This window comes from Oncorhynchus mykiss, chromosome 30, assembly GCF_057628025.1.
Source record: "Oncorhynchus mykiss isolate SJ-2025 chromosome 30, ASM5762802v1, whole genome shotgun sequence".
In the NCBI taxonomy this organism is placed as follows: Eukaryota; Metazoa; Chordata; class Actinopteri; order Salmoniformes; family Salmonidae; genus Oncorhynchus; species Oncorhynchus mykiss.
This window is the reverse complement of record NC_143051.1, coordinates 15,297,212-15,310,471: the sequence shown is the minus strand read 5'-3', so window position 1 is coordinate 15,310,471 and position 13,260 is coordinate 15,297,212. Positions and strand designations below refer to the sequence as shown.

The 13,260-nt window shown below is 40.9% G+C and overlaps 1 protein-coding gene across 1 annotated transcript; it reads left to right on the top strand.

The window, feature by feature from the left end:
* The first annotated feature begins 6,323 nt into the window (after positions 1-6,323).
* LOC110487986 (ras-related protein Rab-25) lies at positions 6,324-9,491 on the top strand. Its single transcript, XM_021559920.3, has 5 exons — positions 6,324-6,674; positions 7,606-7,801; positions 8,222-8,415; positions 8,761-8,841; positions 9,003-9,491. The coding sequence occupies exons 1-5, from the start codon at positions 6,641-6,643 to the stop codon at positions 9,128-9,130; spliced, it is 633 nt and encodes a 210-aa protein (XP_021415595.1). The 5' UTR covers positions 6,324-6,640; the 3' UTR covers positions 9,131-9,491.
* The last annotated feature ends 3,769 nt before the right edge of the window (positions 9,492-13,260 follow it).

Sequence of the window (13,260 nt, the reverse complement as noted above, 5' to 3'; positions counted from 1 at the left end):
CTGAGGCTGTTTTTCATGGTTCGGGTTAGGCCCTCTTAGTTCCAGTGAAAGGAAATCTTAACACTACAGCATACAATGACATTCTAGATGATTCTGTGCTTCCAACTTTGTGGCAACAGTATGGGGAAGGCCCTTTCCTGTTTTTGCATGACAATGCCCGCGTGTAGAAAGTGAGGTCCATACAGAAATGGTTTGTCGAGATCGGTGTGGAAGAACTTGACTGGTCTGTACCGAGCCTTGACCTCAACCCTATCAAACACAGTTGAGATGAATTGGAACCACGACTGCAAGCCAGGCCTCATCCCCCAACATAAGTGCCCGACCTCACTAATGCTCTTCTGGCATAGATATTATAAACAGTACCAGTCAAAAGTTTGGACACACCTACTCAAATGTGTTTTTTCCCCTCATCAAGCTACACACAATAGCCCAAAATGACAAAGCAAAAAATGTAAAACTGAAAAAATAAATGTACATAAGTTTTCAGACCCTTTACTCAGTACTTTGTTGAAGCACCTTTGGCAGTTATTACAGCATCGAGTCTTCTTGGGTATGACGCTATAAGCTTGGCACACCTGTATTTGGGGAGTTTCTCACATTCATCTCTGCAGATCCTCTCAAGATCTGTCAGGTTGGATGGGGAGCGTTGCTGCACAGCTATTTTCAGGTCTCTCCAGAGATGTTCAATCGGGTTCTAATCAAGGGTCTCTCTACTTTGCTCCGTTCATCTTTCCCCTGATCCTGACTAGTCTCCCAGTCCCTGCCGCTGAAAACATCCCCACATCATGATGCTGCCACCACCATGCTTCACCGTAGGGATGGTGCCAGGTTTCCTCAAAACGTGACGCTTGGCATTCAGGCCAAAGAGTTCAATCTTGGTTTCATCAGACCAGAGAATCTTGTTTCTCATGGTCTGAGTCTTTAGGTGCCTTTTGACAAACTCCAAGCAGGCTGTCATGTGCCTTTTACTGAGTAGTGACTTCGTCTGGACACTACCATAAAGGCTTGATTGGTGGAGTGCTGCAGAGATGGTTGTCCTTCTGGAAGGTTCTCCCATCTCCAGAGTGACCATCAGGTTCTTGGGGACTTTTAATGCTGCAGAAAATGTTTGATATCCTTCCCCAGATCTGTGCCTCGACACAATCCTGTCTCTGAGCTCTACAGACAATTCCTTCGACCTCATGGCTTGATTTTTGCTCTGACATACACTGTCAACAGTGGGACCTTATATAGACAGGTGTGTGCCTTTCCAAATCATGTCCCATCAATTGAATTTACCACAGGTCGACTTCAATCAAGTTGTAGAAACATCTCAAGGATGATCAATGGAAACAGGATGCATCTGAGCTCAAATTTGAGTCTTAGTAAAGGGGCAGAATACTTACGTAAATAAGTGATTTCAGTTTCTTTTTTATATATAAATGCAAATTTCTCAGCCTATTTTTGCTTTGTCATTATGGGTTATTGTGTGTAGATTGCTGAGGAATTGTTTTATTTAATCCATTTTAGAATAACGTAACAAAATGTGGAATAAGTCACGGGGTCTGAATACTTTCCGAATTCACTGTACATTGAGTGATCAACAGTATGGAAAGCCTTTGTCAGGTCTATGAAGAGGGCAACAAAATGTTGCCTTTTATCCATACAGTTAACCACATCATTTATAACTAAGGATGCAGCAGTGCTATGACCTGGTCTAAATCCCGACTGATGTACATTTAGAACACATTTCAAAGGTAAGAAAGATCTTAGCTGAGAATGAATCAAGGATTCAAATATTTTAGCTAGGCAAGAAAGTTTAAAAATAGGCCGATTTAATTATTTAGGTCACAAAGGTCACCACCTTTGTGAAGGGGGAGCACACAGTCTTTCAAATCTTGGGGAAAGCACCAGATATAATCGTCAGGTTAAAAATATGAGTTAATGATTCAGCTATCGGGGGGGCAGAGAGCTGCAGCAAAAATGGATGAATCATATCAGTGCCAGTGGATATGGATACACAGTATTGCAAATGCTGAGCAATAAAATGTCTGTCTAGTAAATTGTTGAAATATAAACAAAAGATTGACTTGAAGTTGACGGGTTATCTGTGGAGTCAGCTAGAGGCTGGCAGAGAAAAGAGCAGTTGATTGACTGACCAGGGTCAACTACACCACCGTTTCTCTCAAATAAAAATCCTGCCGAGATAAAAACGATGATTAAAAGCATAACTTATCCCATTCATCTCAGTTATGATGCCAGAGTCAGACAGAACTTGCTTAGGCAGGGAAGATGAGGAATTTGTACGCTTCAGTGCATTTACTGTTTTCCAACATTTTGAAGGTTCACCAGCAGAGTCAGAGAGAGAGCTTAAAAAGTAGCTTGATTTAGCTTTTATAATCGAGATAGTACATCTGTCTCTCAATTGTCTGAAAGATTGCCAGTCCACTACGGAGACAGTTTTCCCTTGCTTTGTCCCAGGCCTGATTTCTCATCTGAATGAGCTCAGATAACTTTGAAGAAAACCAAGGCTTCGATCTATCTCTGACTGTTAATTGTTTAAAAGGGCCGTGCTTATCTGCCAGAGAAATAAATATGGATTATACATTTTTAAAAACCCTTGAGCAGAAAAACATTTAAAAAATGTATTTTCTTAAACGTAGATAAGTGTTTTGGTGTTTTGTAACTCTAATGCCCTCAAACTCAACTCTGGACCTCAAAACCGTATTTTTTTTTATTGTGCCCCTCTAATCAGGTACTGAGTTAGACCTGGGATGCCAGGTGTTTGCAATTCATTATCAGGTAGAACAGAAAACCAGCAGGCTCCGGATCTCGTAGGGTAAGAGTTGAGTACACCAGCTCTAACACATACTATGGGACAATGATCACTGAGATCATATGCAAGTACTCCACTAGACAAATATTAGATTTTTTAAATAATTAAATTAATAATGAAGAGAGAATAGGGCTTTCAGATCACTTGAGTCAGATTCAAATGAATGCATATACTTTTAAATTGATCTGAGGCCAGAGATAGCCAATCCAGAGTCAAATCCCCTAAAATGACCAACTTTGAGGACAGAAAATGTGTTAAACACTCCGATATAGCACCAATAGCATCCACCATGGCAGCAGGGGGGCAGTTAATCCCAGCAACAAATAAATGTGTATTCTGATTTATGGACACATCTACAACCAGGAGCTGACATTTCTAAGGCTCAGAAATATTTAAAGATTGAGATGCCATGAAATTAGATTTTACATATATGGCCACTCATTCCCCCTTCCTGTAATCTGTCACATCTAAATACATGACAATAATTTACTTCAATGTCTTTGTCAGAGTCAGAACCATCTAACCATGTTTCCAAGAGAACCAGAATGTCAGGATATAAGTCCTGTACCCAAATGTCAATTGTGTCCATTTTTTAAATCATACTTCACACATTTAGGTGCATTAGTCCAAGCCCCCTGTGATATTTAAAGTCAGAGGGGGTTTTCAGACCATTCCCATAAGAGCTAACAGGCAAATGGTCATCTGCAGCTATTTGTTGAGTGAGCTGAGACTTTGCCATGGTCCCTGGCCTTGGCAACCAACGGACCCTGTGTGGAATGGCAAACTTGACAACTTGTGTGCAGTGGGTTCTGAACAACACGAGGCAGGTTTCCATTGACCCAGGTTTATTTGATAAAATCAATGTTGTGACATGTGTAATGGAAACAGCAGATAGGTCAATAGGAGAAATGTTATTAACAATATTTTCATCCGTTCGACGGGTATATTTTTCTTCTGTCTAACTAACTTTCTTTCTTGCGACAAATGATGGAAACTGTGTTTTTCGAATAAATTATTATTGACAAATCATTTTGATGGGTAGGCCTATGCGGGGCATGTGATGTCACCCGCGTAACCATTAAGCTTGACTCCACAATTCATTCTAAATGCCTACCTCTTGCAAAATACATTTTTTCAACTATAAAAATAATCTTTCTTTGCAGTACAGGGATTGTCCTGATTTTCAAGAATGGCAGAATTGCTTCGCCTTCCTTTTCTGGTTGGTTGGTAAGTTTCACCATCCAATTATTTCAGATCTACAGGAGTGCAAGTTTCACCACCACACAGACCGTGGCGATACTTTGACACAATAGAATTAGAATATGTCAAATATTAGTCAATTCTTGCATTCTATCCATGCTGGCTTTCGCGGGCTACCTGAGACATGAAACTGATAGGTGGGAGGGCATACAGGCTGTCGCCAATTTATCAAGGAGAAATTTTCCTAAATGGATCATGGAAAAACTTCAACCACTTAAAATGTACTTTTTTTTGGTGTGACATCATTACATCCAGCTGTTTTCATGGGAAAAAATGGTGTTTGACCAGATACAATGATATTTTACATTAAACAAATTGACAAGACTTTCAGCACACTTATATGGAAGTACATTCAACAAGCACAGCACTTACACAAATGACTGATGATTGGCTGAGAGAAATGTATGATAAAAATATTGTGGGGGACTAAAGCAGTCTGTTTTGCTTGACTTCATTGCAGCTTTTGACATTATCGATCATAGTCTGCTGCTGGAAAAACGTATGTGTTATGCCTTTACAACCCCTGCTATATTGTGTATGAAGAGTTAACTGTCTAACAGAACACAAAGTGTTCTTCTTCCAACATACACCAGGTAGAATCAGGAATTCCCCACGGCAGCTGTCTAGGCCACTTACTTTTTTCAATATTTACTAACAACATGCTACTGGCTTTGGGTGTGTTTATGTATGCGGATGACTCAACACTATACACGTCAGCTACTACAGCGACTAAAATGACTCCAACAATCAGAATGGGTGGCAAGGAATAAGTTAGTCCTAAATATTTAAAAAAAACATTGTATTTGGGACAAATCATTCACTAAACCCTAAACCTAAACTAAATCTTGTAATAAATCATTTGGAAATTTAGCAAATTGAGGTGACTAAATTGCTTTCAGTAACCCTGGATTGTAAACTGTCATGGTCAAAACATATTGATACAGTAGCTAAGATGGGGACAAGTCTGTCCACAATAAAGCGCTGCTCTACCTTCAACAATGCAGGTCCTACAGGCTCTAGTTTTGTTGCACCTGGACTACTGTTCAGTCACGTGGTCAGGTGCCACAAAGAGGGACTTGCCATTGTTCAGAACAGGGCAGCACGGCTGTCCCTTGGATGTACACATAGAGCAAACATTAGTAATATGCATGGCTCAAAGTGGAGGAGAGATTGACTTCATCACTACTTGTATTTGTGAGAGGTGACATGTTGAAAGCACCTAGCTGTCTGTTTAAACGACAAGTACACAGCTCAGACACCCATGTATACCTCACAAGACATGCCATCAGAGGTCTATTCACAGTCCCCAAGTCTAGAACAGACTACGGGAGGTGCACAGTACTACATAGAGCAATGACTACATGGAACTCTATTCCACATCAAGTAAATGATGCAAGCAGTAGAATCAGAGTTTTTAAAAACTGATAAAAGTATACCTTGTGGAACAGTGGGTACTGTGAAGCAACACAAACATAAGCACAGACACATGCATACACACACACACATGATAACATACGCACTATACACACACATACACATGGATTTAGTGTTGTAGATATGTGCTAGTGGAGTAGGGGCCTGAGGGCACACACTTAATGTGTTGTGAAATCTGTTGTGAATGTATTGTAATGTTTTTAAAATTGTATAACTACCTTAATTTTGCTGGACCCCAGGAAGAGTAGCTAATGGGGATCCACAATAAATACAAATACAAGATACAGTAGTTAAATGGAAACGCACCCTAGCAGGCAAATGTCATGTATTTTCAATGCAACTTTCTAAATGTCAACAGCAACAAAAATGACTAGACAAGTTAATGGAAACACAGTTAATGAAAAATGTATACATTTTGGAGGAAATTATACCACCACCCAAAAGGACACTTTAGAGAGTGGAAAGGCAAAGGGGCAGAGCCCTATCTGTGCACGTGCATGTCTGTAGTAACAACCCGAGGTAAGAGTTGCCCTTAGGGTCAGCTGATCTAGGACCCAATTACCCTCTACAAATCATAACCTGAGGAGGAAACCATAAATGATCTTAGATCAGTGTCTAAGGACACGTTTGTCCTATTCACCAAAGCACTGCTTCACCTGCCATACACTGAAGATGCACCTGTCAGACGAGATAGACAGACTAGATGGGGAGGGAGTGTGGAGTCTATTCTCTTGTGATAACTGTACATACTAGTGGTTATACCTGTTACACCTGCTCTGACATCAACTTTCCTCCCCCCGCCTCTGCCTCTCCCATGTGTCAGCTGAGCCACAGGAGGAATCGGCAGCAGGGATCGTCTCTCTGTCTGTCCATAGACAAACTGCCCCCATCTACAGATAAAGAAAGAGGAGTGTCAGTGTTAGACTAGCCCTAACCTGTTCTCTCTCTTTCTCCTTCATTTTCACCTCTGTTACACTGTCTCACTACATTGGCGCCTTGGGAGACAAGAGAGAGGCTTGTCTCTGCTGTTCTCTCTCTTTTTCTCTCGTTCTCCCTCTCCTGGGACCTAATGCAGTAGCGCCCCTATACCAGGCGGAGGAGGAACCCGCTAGGGCTCAACAACGGCACAGTATGGGTGACGAAAGCTACAACTTTGTCTTCAAAGGTGAGCCTTGTTTGTCAAAGAAGCTGATTCTGTATGTAAACAAATCCCCTGGGATGTCCTTTGGGTGGTGGACCATTCTTGGAACCATTCTTGAAACACACGGGAAAGTGTGTGAAAAATCCTGCAGCATTCCAGTTCTTGACACAAACTGGTGCACCTGGCACCTACTTCCATACCCCGTTCAAAGGCACTTAAATATGTTGTCTTGCCCATTCACCCTCTGAATGGCACACATACACAATCCATACTTATAAATCCTTCTTTAACCTTTCTCCCCCCGTTCATCTACACTGATTGAAGTGGATTTAAGTGACATCAATAAGGGATCATAGCTTTCACCTAGATTCACCTGGTCAGTCTACGTCATGGAACGAGCAGGTGTTCTTAATGTTTTCTAAATTCAGTGTAGATGGTACTGTTGTACCTGAAACATCTAACATTGCACCCAAGAAACGTAATGATGATACAAGTAACTGACTAAATAAAGGAAACAGCAACAAGATTCTACATGTTTCTGGAACTCTATTGGATGGATACGACACCATTCTTCCACAAGAAATTCCATCATTTGGTGTTTTGTTGATGGAGATAGAAAACGGTTTCTCAGGCACCGCTCAAGAATCTCCCATAGGTGTTCATTTGGGTTGAGATCTGGTGACTGACACGGCCATGGCATATGACTTACATCGTTTCATGCTCATTAAACCATTAAGTGAACATTCGTGCCCGGTGGATGGGGGCATTGCCATGGTAGCCAAAATAATGGCTAAAATAATGGCCTGCCCAGCATTTTTATATATGACCCTAAGCATGATGGGATGTAAATTGCTTAATTAACACAGGAACCACACTTGTATGGCAGCACTTGCTTTCAAAATACTTTGTATCCCTCATTTACTCAAGTGTTTGCATGATATCTGTCATCCTTTAGTGGTTCTGATTGGTGAGTCTGGTGTTGGGAAAAGCAACCTGCTGTCTCGCTTCACCAAGAATGAGTTTAACCACGACAGCCGCACCACCATCGGAGTGGAGTTCAGCACCCGCACTGTTCAGCTGGATACCTTCGCCATCAAGGCTCAGATCTGGGACACGGCAGGGTTGGAGAGATACAGAGCCAACACCTCCGCGTGGGTACACACATCAGGACACACACGTGCACTCAACACACACCAGAATGTGAATGTGCACCATATGTGCACACACCAGAACGCATGCACGGACATACACACACACTCCTTGTACACAACAAATACATTAGAGCGCTAGAGAGCCAATCACCTCAGTGTGGATAGATACACACACTTAAAATGCGTTCGGAAAGTATTCAGATCACCTGACTTTTTCCACATTTTGTTACGTTACAGCCTTATTCTAGAATTTATTAAAGTATTTTTTCCCTAATTAATCTACACAGAATACCTCATAATGACAAAGCGAAAACAGGCTTTTAGGTTTTGCAAATGTATAATAAAAAACCCAGAAATAACTTATTTACATAACTCTCTCTCTCTCTCTCTCTCTCCGTTTCTCTCACTTTCTCTCTCCAGGTACTACAGAGGGGCGGTGGGGGCTCTGCTGGTGTATGACATCACCAAGCACCTAACCTATGAGAGTGTGGAGCGTTGGTTGAAGGAGCTGTACGACCACACCGACCCCCACATGGTGGTCATGCTGGTGGGCAACAAGAGTGATCTGGATACCCTGAGGACCGTGCCCACCGAGGAGGCCAAGGACTTCACAGGTGATAATTTACTTACCAGTTAGTTAAACGTTACTAGTTACTTACTATTTATTTACCAGTTATGAGTTACTTAGCTACTAGTTAGTTAATAGTTATGTACCAGTTACTTACCAGTTACCTGTAACTTAGTTACTAGTTACACAAGTGTGCAATATGCAGTCAATGACAGAAAGTGGCAGAATATTGCAAAATGTTTCATATAGCTTTTCCATGGAATAGCACGGTAATGTAAAATAAATGACCAACTTTGCATCAATGAAAAGGAATTCTATGGTTGGTTCTTAGCTTGATTGAGTATGATGTATGTAAGAATATAGTCAACAAGGGGTATTCCTTCTCATGCAGAAAAGAATGGCCTCTTGTTTATGGAGACGTCAGCTCTGGATTCTACCAACGTTGAAGCTGCTTTCCAGGAAGTTCTCACAGGTTCTTATGTTGCTCTTCTACTTCATACCTTTATCTAGAAAACGTTAGACAACACCATGTCATGGTGTGTGTGGGTGTGTGTGCGTGCGTGCGTGAGTACAAGTAAGTAAGTAAGTAAAAGACCAGATTCTTTTTGACGTGATGATATCTGTTACCCCCAGCGATCCACAAGAAGGTGGCCAGTCGAGAGGTGCCCCGCGTGTCCATCACTGCCTTGACCCTGTCCAGTACTATTGGAACAGCTAGCGACGCCCAGGAGAAACGCAGTACCTGCTGCAAGAACCTCTGACTGGTTCTGACCAGGTTTGACCTGTTCTATCTGATTATCTTCAGTTCTACACAGAATCTTCCTACTCTGCCCTCAATCAGGTTAAAGGGAATAGTGTATAGGACTGTCCAAACCAAACCAGGCAAGTCAAATCAAGTCACATTTAATTTACAGTGCATTTCACAATTCTCAACAAGACAGATTTAAGAGACATGCTACATTTATGTACAGTTGATCAATGTTGATACTATTGGTGCTACTGCTTGGCTAAATGTTGCTGACCACAACATATTTGGGTGGATTTTTTCTTCTTCTGTATGCTCGTTTTTAAACTTTAGCAGTTATTATACAGCAAATAAATCTTGATTTGGTATATTCGAAAGGAGGAACTACATTATTTTGGTATATATATCATGTCAGGTTGACCACATAAAAAAAATTTGCAAATGCGGAACAGCGGTATGATTTGCGTGATATTCGAGTGACAATGTAGCTTACACACACACACACACACACACACACACACACACACACACACACACACACACACACACACACACACACACACACACACACACACACACACACACACACACACACACAAATCTCCCTCTCGCTGCACTAAAAGAGCTAATTGAATAGCATGTAGCATAGTCTTTTGTCTCGCGCAAAATTTGGTGATGCAGAAACGTGAGACCACTTTTGTGGCTGTTTTATGAAAATCTGCAAATACTTGTTGGTCTCAGGGAATGTAAAACAGCTAGGATGGGAGACTTAAAACCTCTCTGGGATAGGGGGCAGCATTTTCACTTTTGGATAAATAGCGTGCCCAATTTCAACTTCCTGCTACTCATGCCAAGAATATAAGATATGCATATTATTAGTATGAGTATAACAGAACTTATGTAGCAGGCAAAACCCTGAGGACTAACCATTCAGATATATATTTTTTGAGGTCACTGTCTATTCAATGAATTTTCATTGGGAAACAAGATTTCTAAGGCACTTGTTTGCAGTTCCTACCATGTCACCAGTCTTTTGAAATTGGTTGAGGTTATTCCTTTGTGTAATGAAGAAGTACGGCCATCTTGAATTTGGGTCATTTGAAGTGGACTTTTTGAGAAGGCGCAAGACTGGAAAAGTAGCATGAGTTTGTTGTCTTCCTGTATTGAACACAGATTGTCCCGTCTACAATTTGATCGATTATTAACGTTTAAAAATACCTGAAGTTCTATTACAAAAGTAGTTTGAAATGTTTTGGCAAAGTTTACAGGTAACTTTTGAGATATTTTGTAGTGACGTTGCGCAAATTGGAAGATGTTTTTTTCTGGATCAAACGCGCCAAATAAATTGACATTTTGGATATATATTGACGGAATTAATCGAACAAAAGGACCATTTGTGATGTTTATGGGACATATTGGAGTGCCAACAAAAGAAGCTCGTCAAAGGTAAGGCATGATTTATATTTTATTTCTGCGTTTTGTGTGGTGCCTGCAGGGTTGAAATATGCTACTCTCTCTTTGTTTACTGTTGTGCTATCATCAGATAATAGCTTCTTATGCTTTCGCTTTTTGAAATCTGACATGTTGGCTGGATTCACAACGAGTGTAGCTTTAATTTGGTATCTTACATGTGTGATTTAATGAAAGTTAGAATTTTATAGTAGTTTTTTTAAATTTGGCGCTCTGCATTTTCCCTGGCTATTGGCCAGGTGGGACATTTGCGTCCCGCCTATCCCAGAGAGGTTCAAACGGGATTGAGTGAAGTAGCAGCAAATATCTTGAATGAGCAACTAATGAGCATCACAAGTTTGAAGAAATTAGCTCAGCCTATTTTGGCTAAAACTTGTTTTGCGCTGTGCAGAATATCAGATCTCAACAACGATTGGAGAAGTGTTTAGCATCACCAGTCGGTTTAGGCTACCAGTAAAAGAGACAGGTTGGAATCAATTCGCATCAAATTAATAGGACATCCGAGTGAAATACAGGACAAATCTATCTTTAGTAAATTAGTGGGGTTTTAATATGTTGATAAAATGTGGGACATGATTGTTTGCGGGAAGTGGGACAAAAGGCCAAAATTTGGGACCGTTCCGCACAATCTGGGACACGTGTCAACAATTATGCGCATGTGTGGTTTGTCACCAAGATGAAAAAACGGTATGAGGTTTTGCGTTGACAAAATGGGAACACTTGTAAAGGTTAAATTAATGACAAGTATGTTTGGCTCGGAGACTTGGTGAAGACCAAGTAGAAAGATTCATGAATTTCAAATATTGAAGTTTGATATTGCAGTAACTATGCACTGTATGTAACATTTTGTAATAGACATGTATTTTACAACCAACTTGTCATGACTCTTTTTAATTGAAGATTTCTTACACGCTGACTAGACCCGGCGCCGCCTGCGTCCGCACACATGTGGATTTTGTCCCCCCACACCAAACCCAATCAGGACATGGAGGTTGAAATATCAAAATGAACTCTGAACCAACTATATTAATTTGGGAGACAGGTCAAAAAGTATTAAACATTTATGGAAATTTAGCTAGCTAGCTTACTGTTGCTAGCTAATTTGTCCTGGGATATAAACATTGGGTTGTTATTTTACCTGAAATGCACAAGGTCCTCTACTCTGACAATTAATCCACACATAAAAGGGTCAACTGAGTTCATTTCCAGAAATCTCTCCTCCTTCAGCCTTCTTCTTTGGACTTTATATGGTGCTTGGCAATCAACTTTAAGGTGCATTACTACCCCCAGCTGGACTGGAGTGTGGACCTCAATTAATCTTTCAATCACCCACGTTGGTATATGCTCCAAAAAAACAATGAGGAGATGGGAGACTTGCAGTGCCTCAAGCTTCACTAATAAAACCACGTTCTATCTTAGTGCCTAGCTATGCAGACACTCGTTGATGCGAGCGAGCAGTGTGTGTGCAACGATTGAATAACATGTATGTGTACATTTATTTTGCGACACAGGCTGTGTGGTCTGCATGTGAGAGATTGCTGAGTACTCTGTCATTCACTCTCACTATTATCCTCCAGAGGGCAGTGCTGTTTAAAATACATCTACGGTGGTGCGAGGACTCAACAAAGTGGTGTCTCCATAGGTCTACATTTGATATGTAATTCCTTATCACACATATTTCCTTCAGTATTTTATGAATAAATAAACATCATAAACACAGATAAATGTTTGATCGGTCTTATTATGGGACTTTGACCTCATCTACATTTCGATTGAGTCAGTCTGAGCGTGGTGTCTAGGTAAGTGTTTGTGTTGGTCAAGGCCCATGTCATTGTCTCATAACACCCACTTACTGTGTCGTTCTCTGTCAAACACACCTGTTTAATGGTACCTGGTTAGAGAGGACAGCAGTGTCAATGGAGGGAGCGATTCATTCTCACAAACAATACTAGTCAAAAGTTTGGACACACCTACTCATTCAAAGTTTTTTCTTTATTTTACTATTTTCTACATTGTAGAATAATAGTGAAGACATCAATACTATGAAATAACAAATATGGAATCATGTAGTAACCACAAAATTGTTAAATCAAAATATAGTTTATATTTGAGATTCTTCAAAGTAGCCAGCCTTTGCCTTCATGACAGCTTTGCACACGCATGGCATTCTCTCAACCATCTTCACCTGAATGCTATTCCAACAGTCTTGAAGGAGTTCTCACATATGCTGAGCATTTGTTGGCTGCTTTTCCTTCACTCTGCGGTCCAATTCATCACAAACCATTGGGTGATTGTGGAGGCCAGGTCATCTGATGCAGCAATGCATCATTCTCCTTCTTGGTCAAATAGTCCTTACACAGCCTGGAGGTGTGTAGGGTCATTGTCCTGTTGAAAAACAAATGATAGTCCCACTAAGCGCAAACCAGATGGGATAGTGTATCCCTGCAGAATGCTGTGGTAGCCATGCTGGTGCCTTGAATTCTAAATAAATCACTGACAGTGTCACCAGCAAAGCACCATCACACCTCCTACTTCCTACTTCACGGTGGGAACCACACGTGGAGATCATCTGTTCACCTACTCTGCGTCTCACAAAGACACAGCGGTTGGAACTAAAAATATCACATTTGGACTCATCAGAACAAAGGACAGATTTCCACTAGTCTAATGTCCACT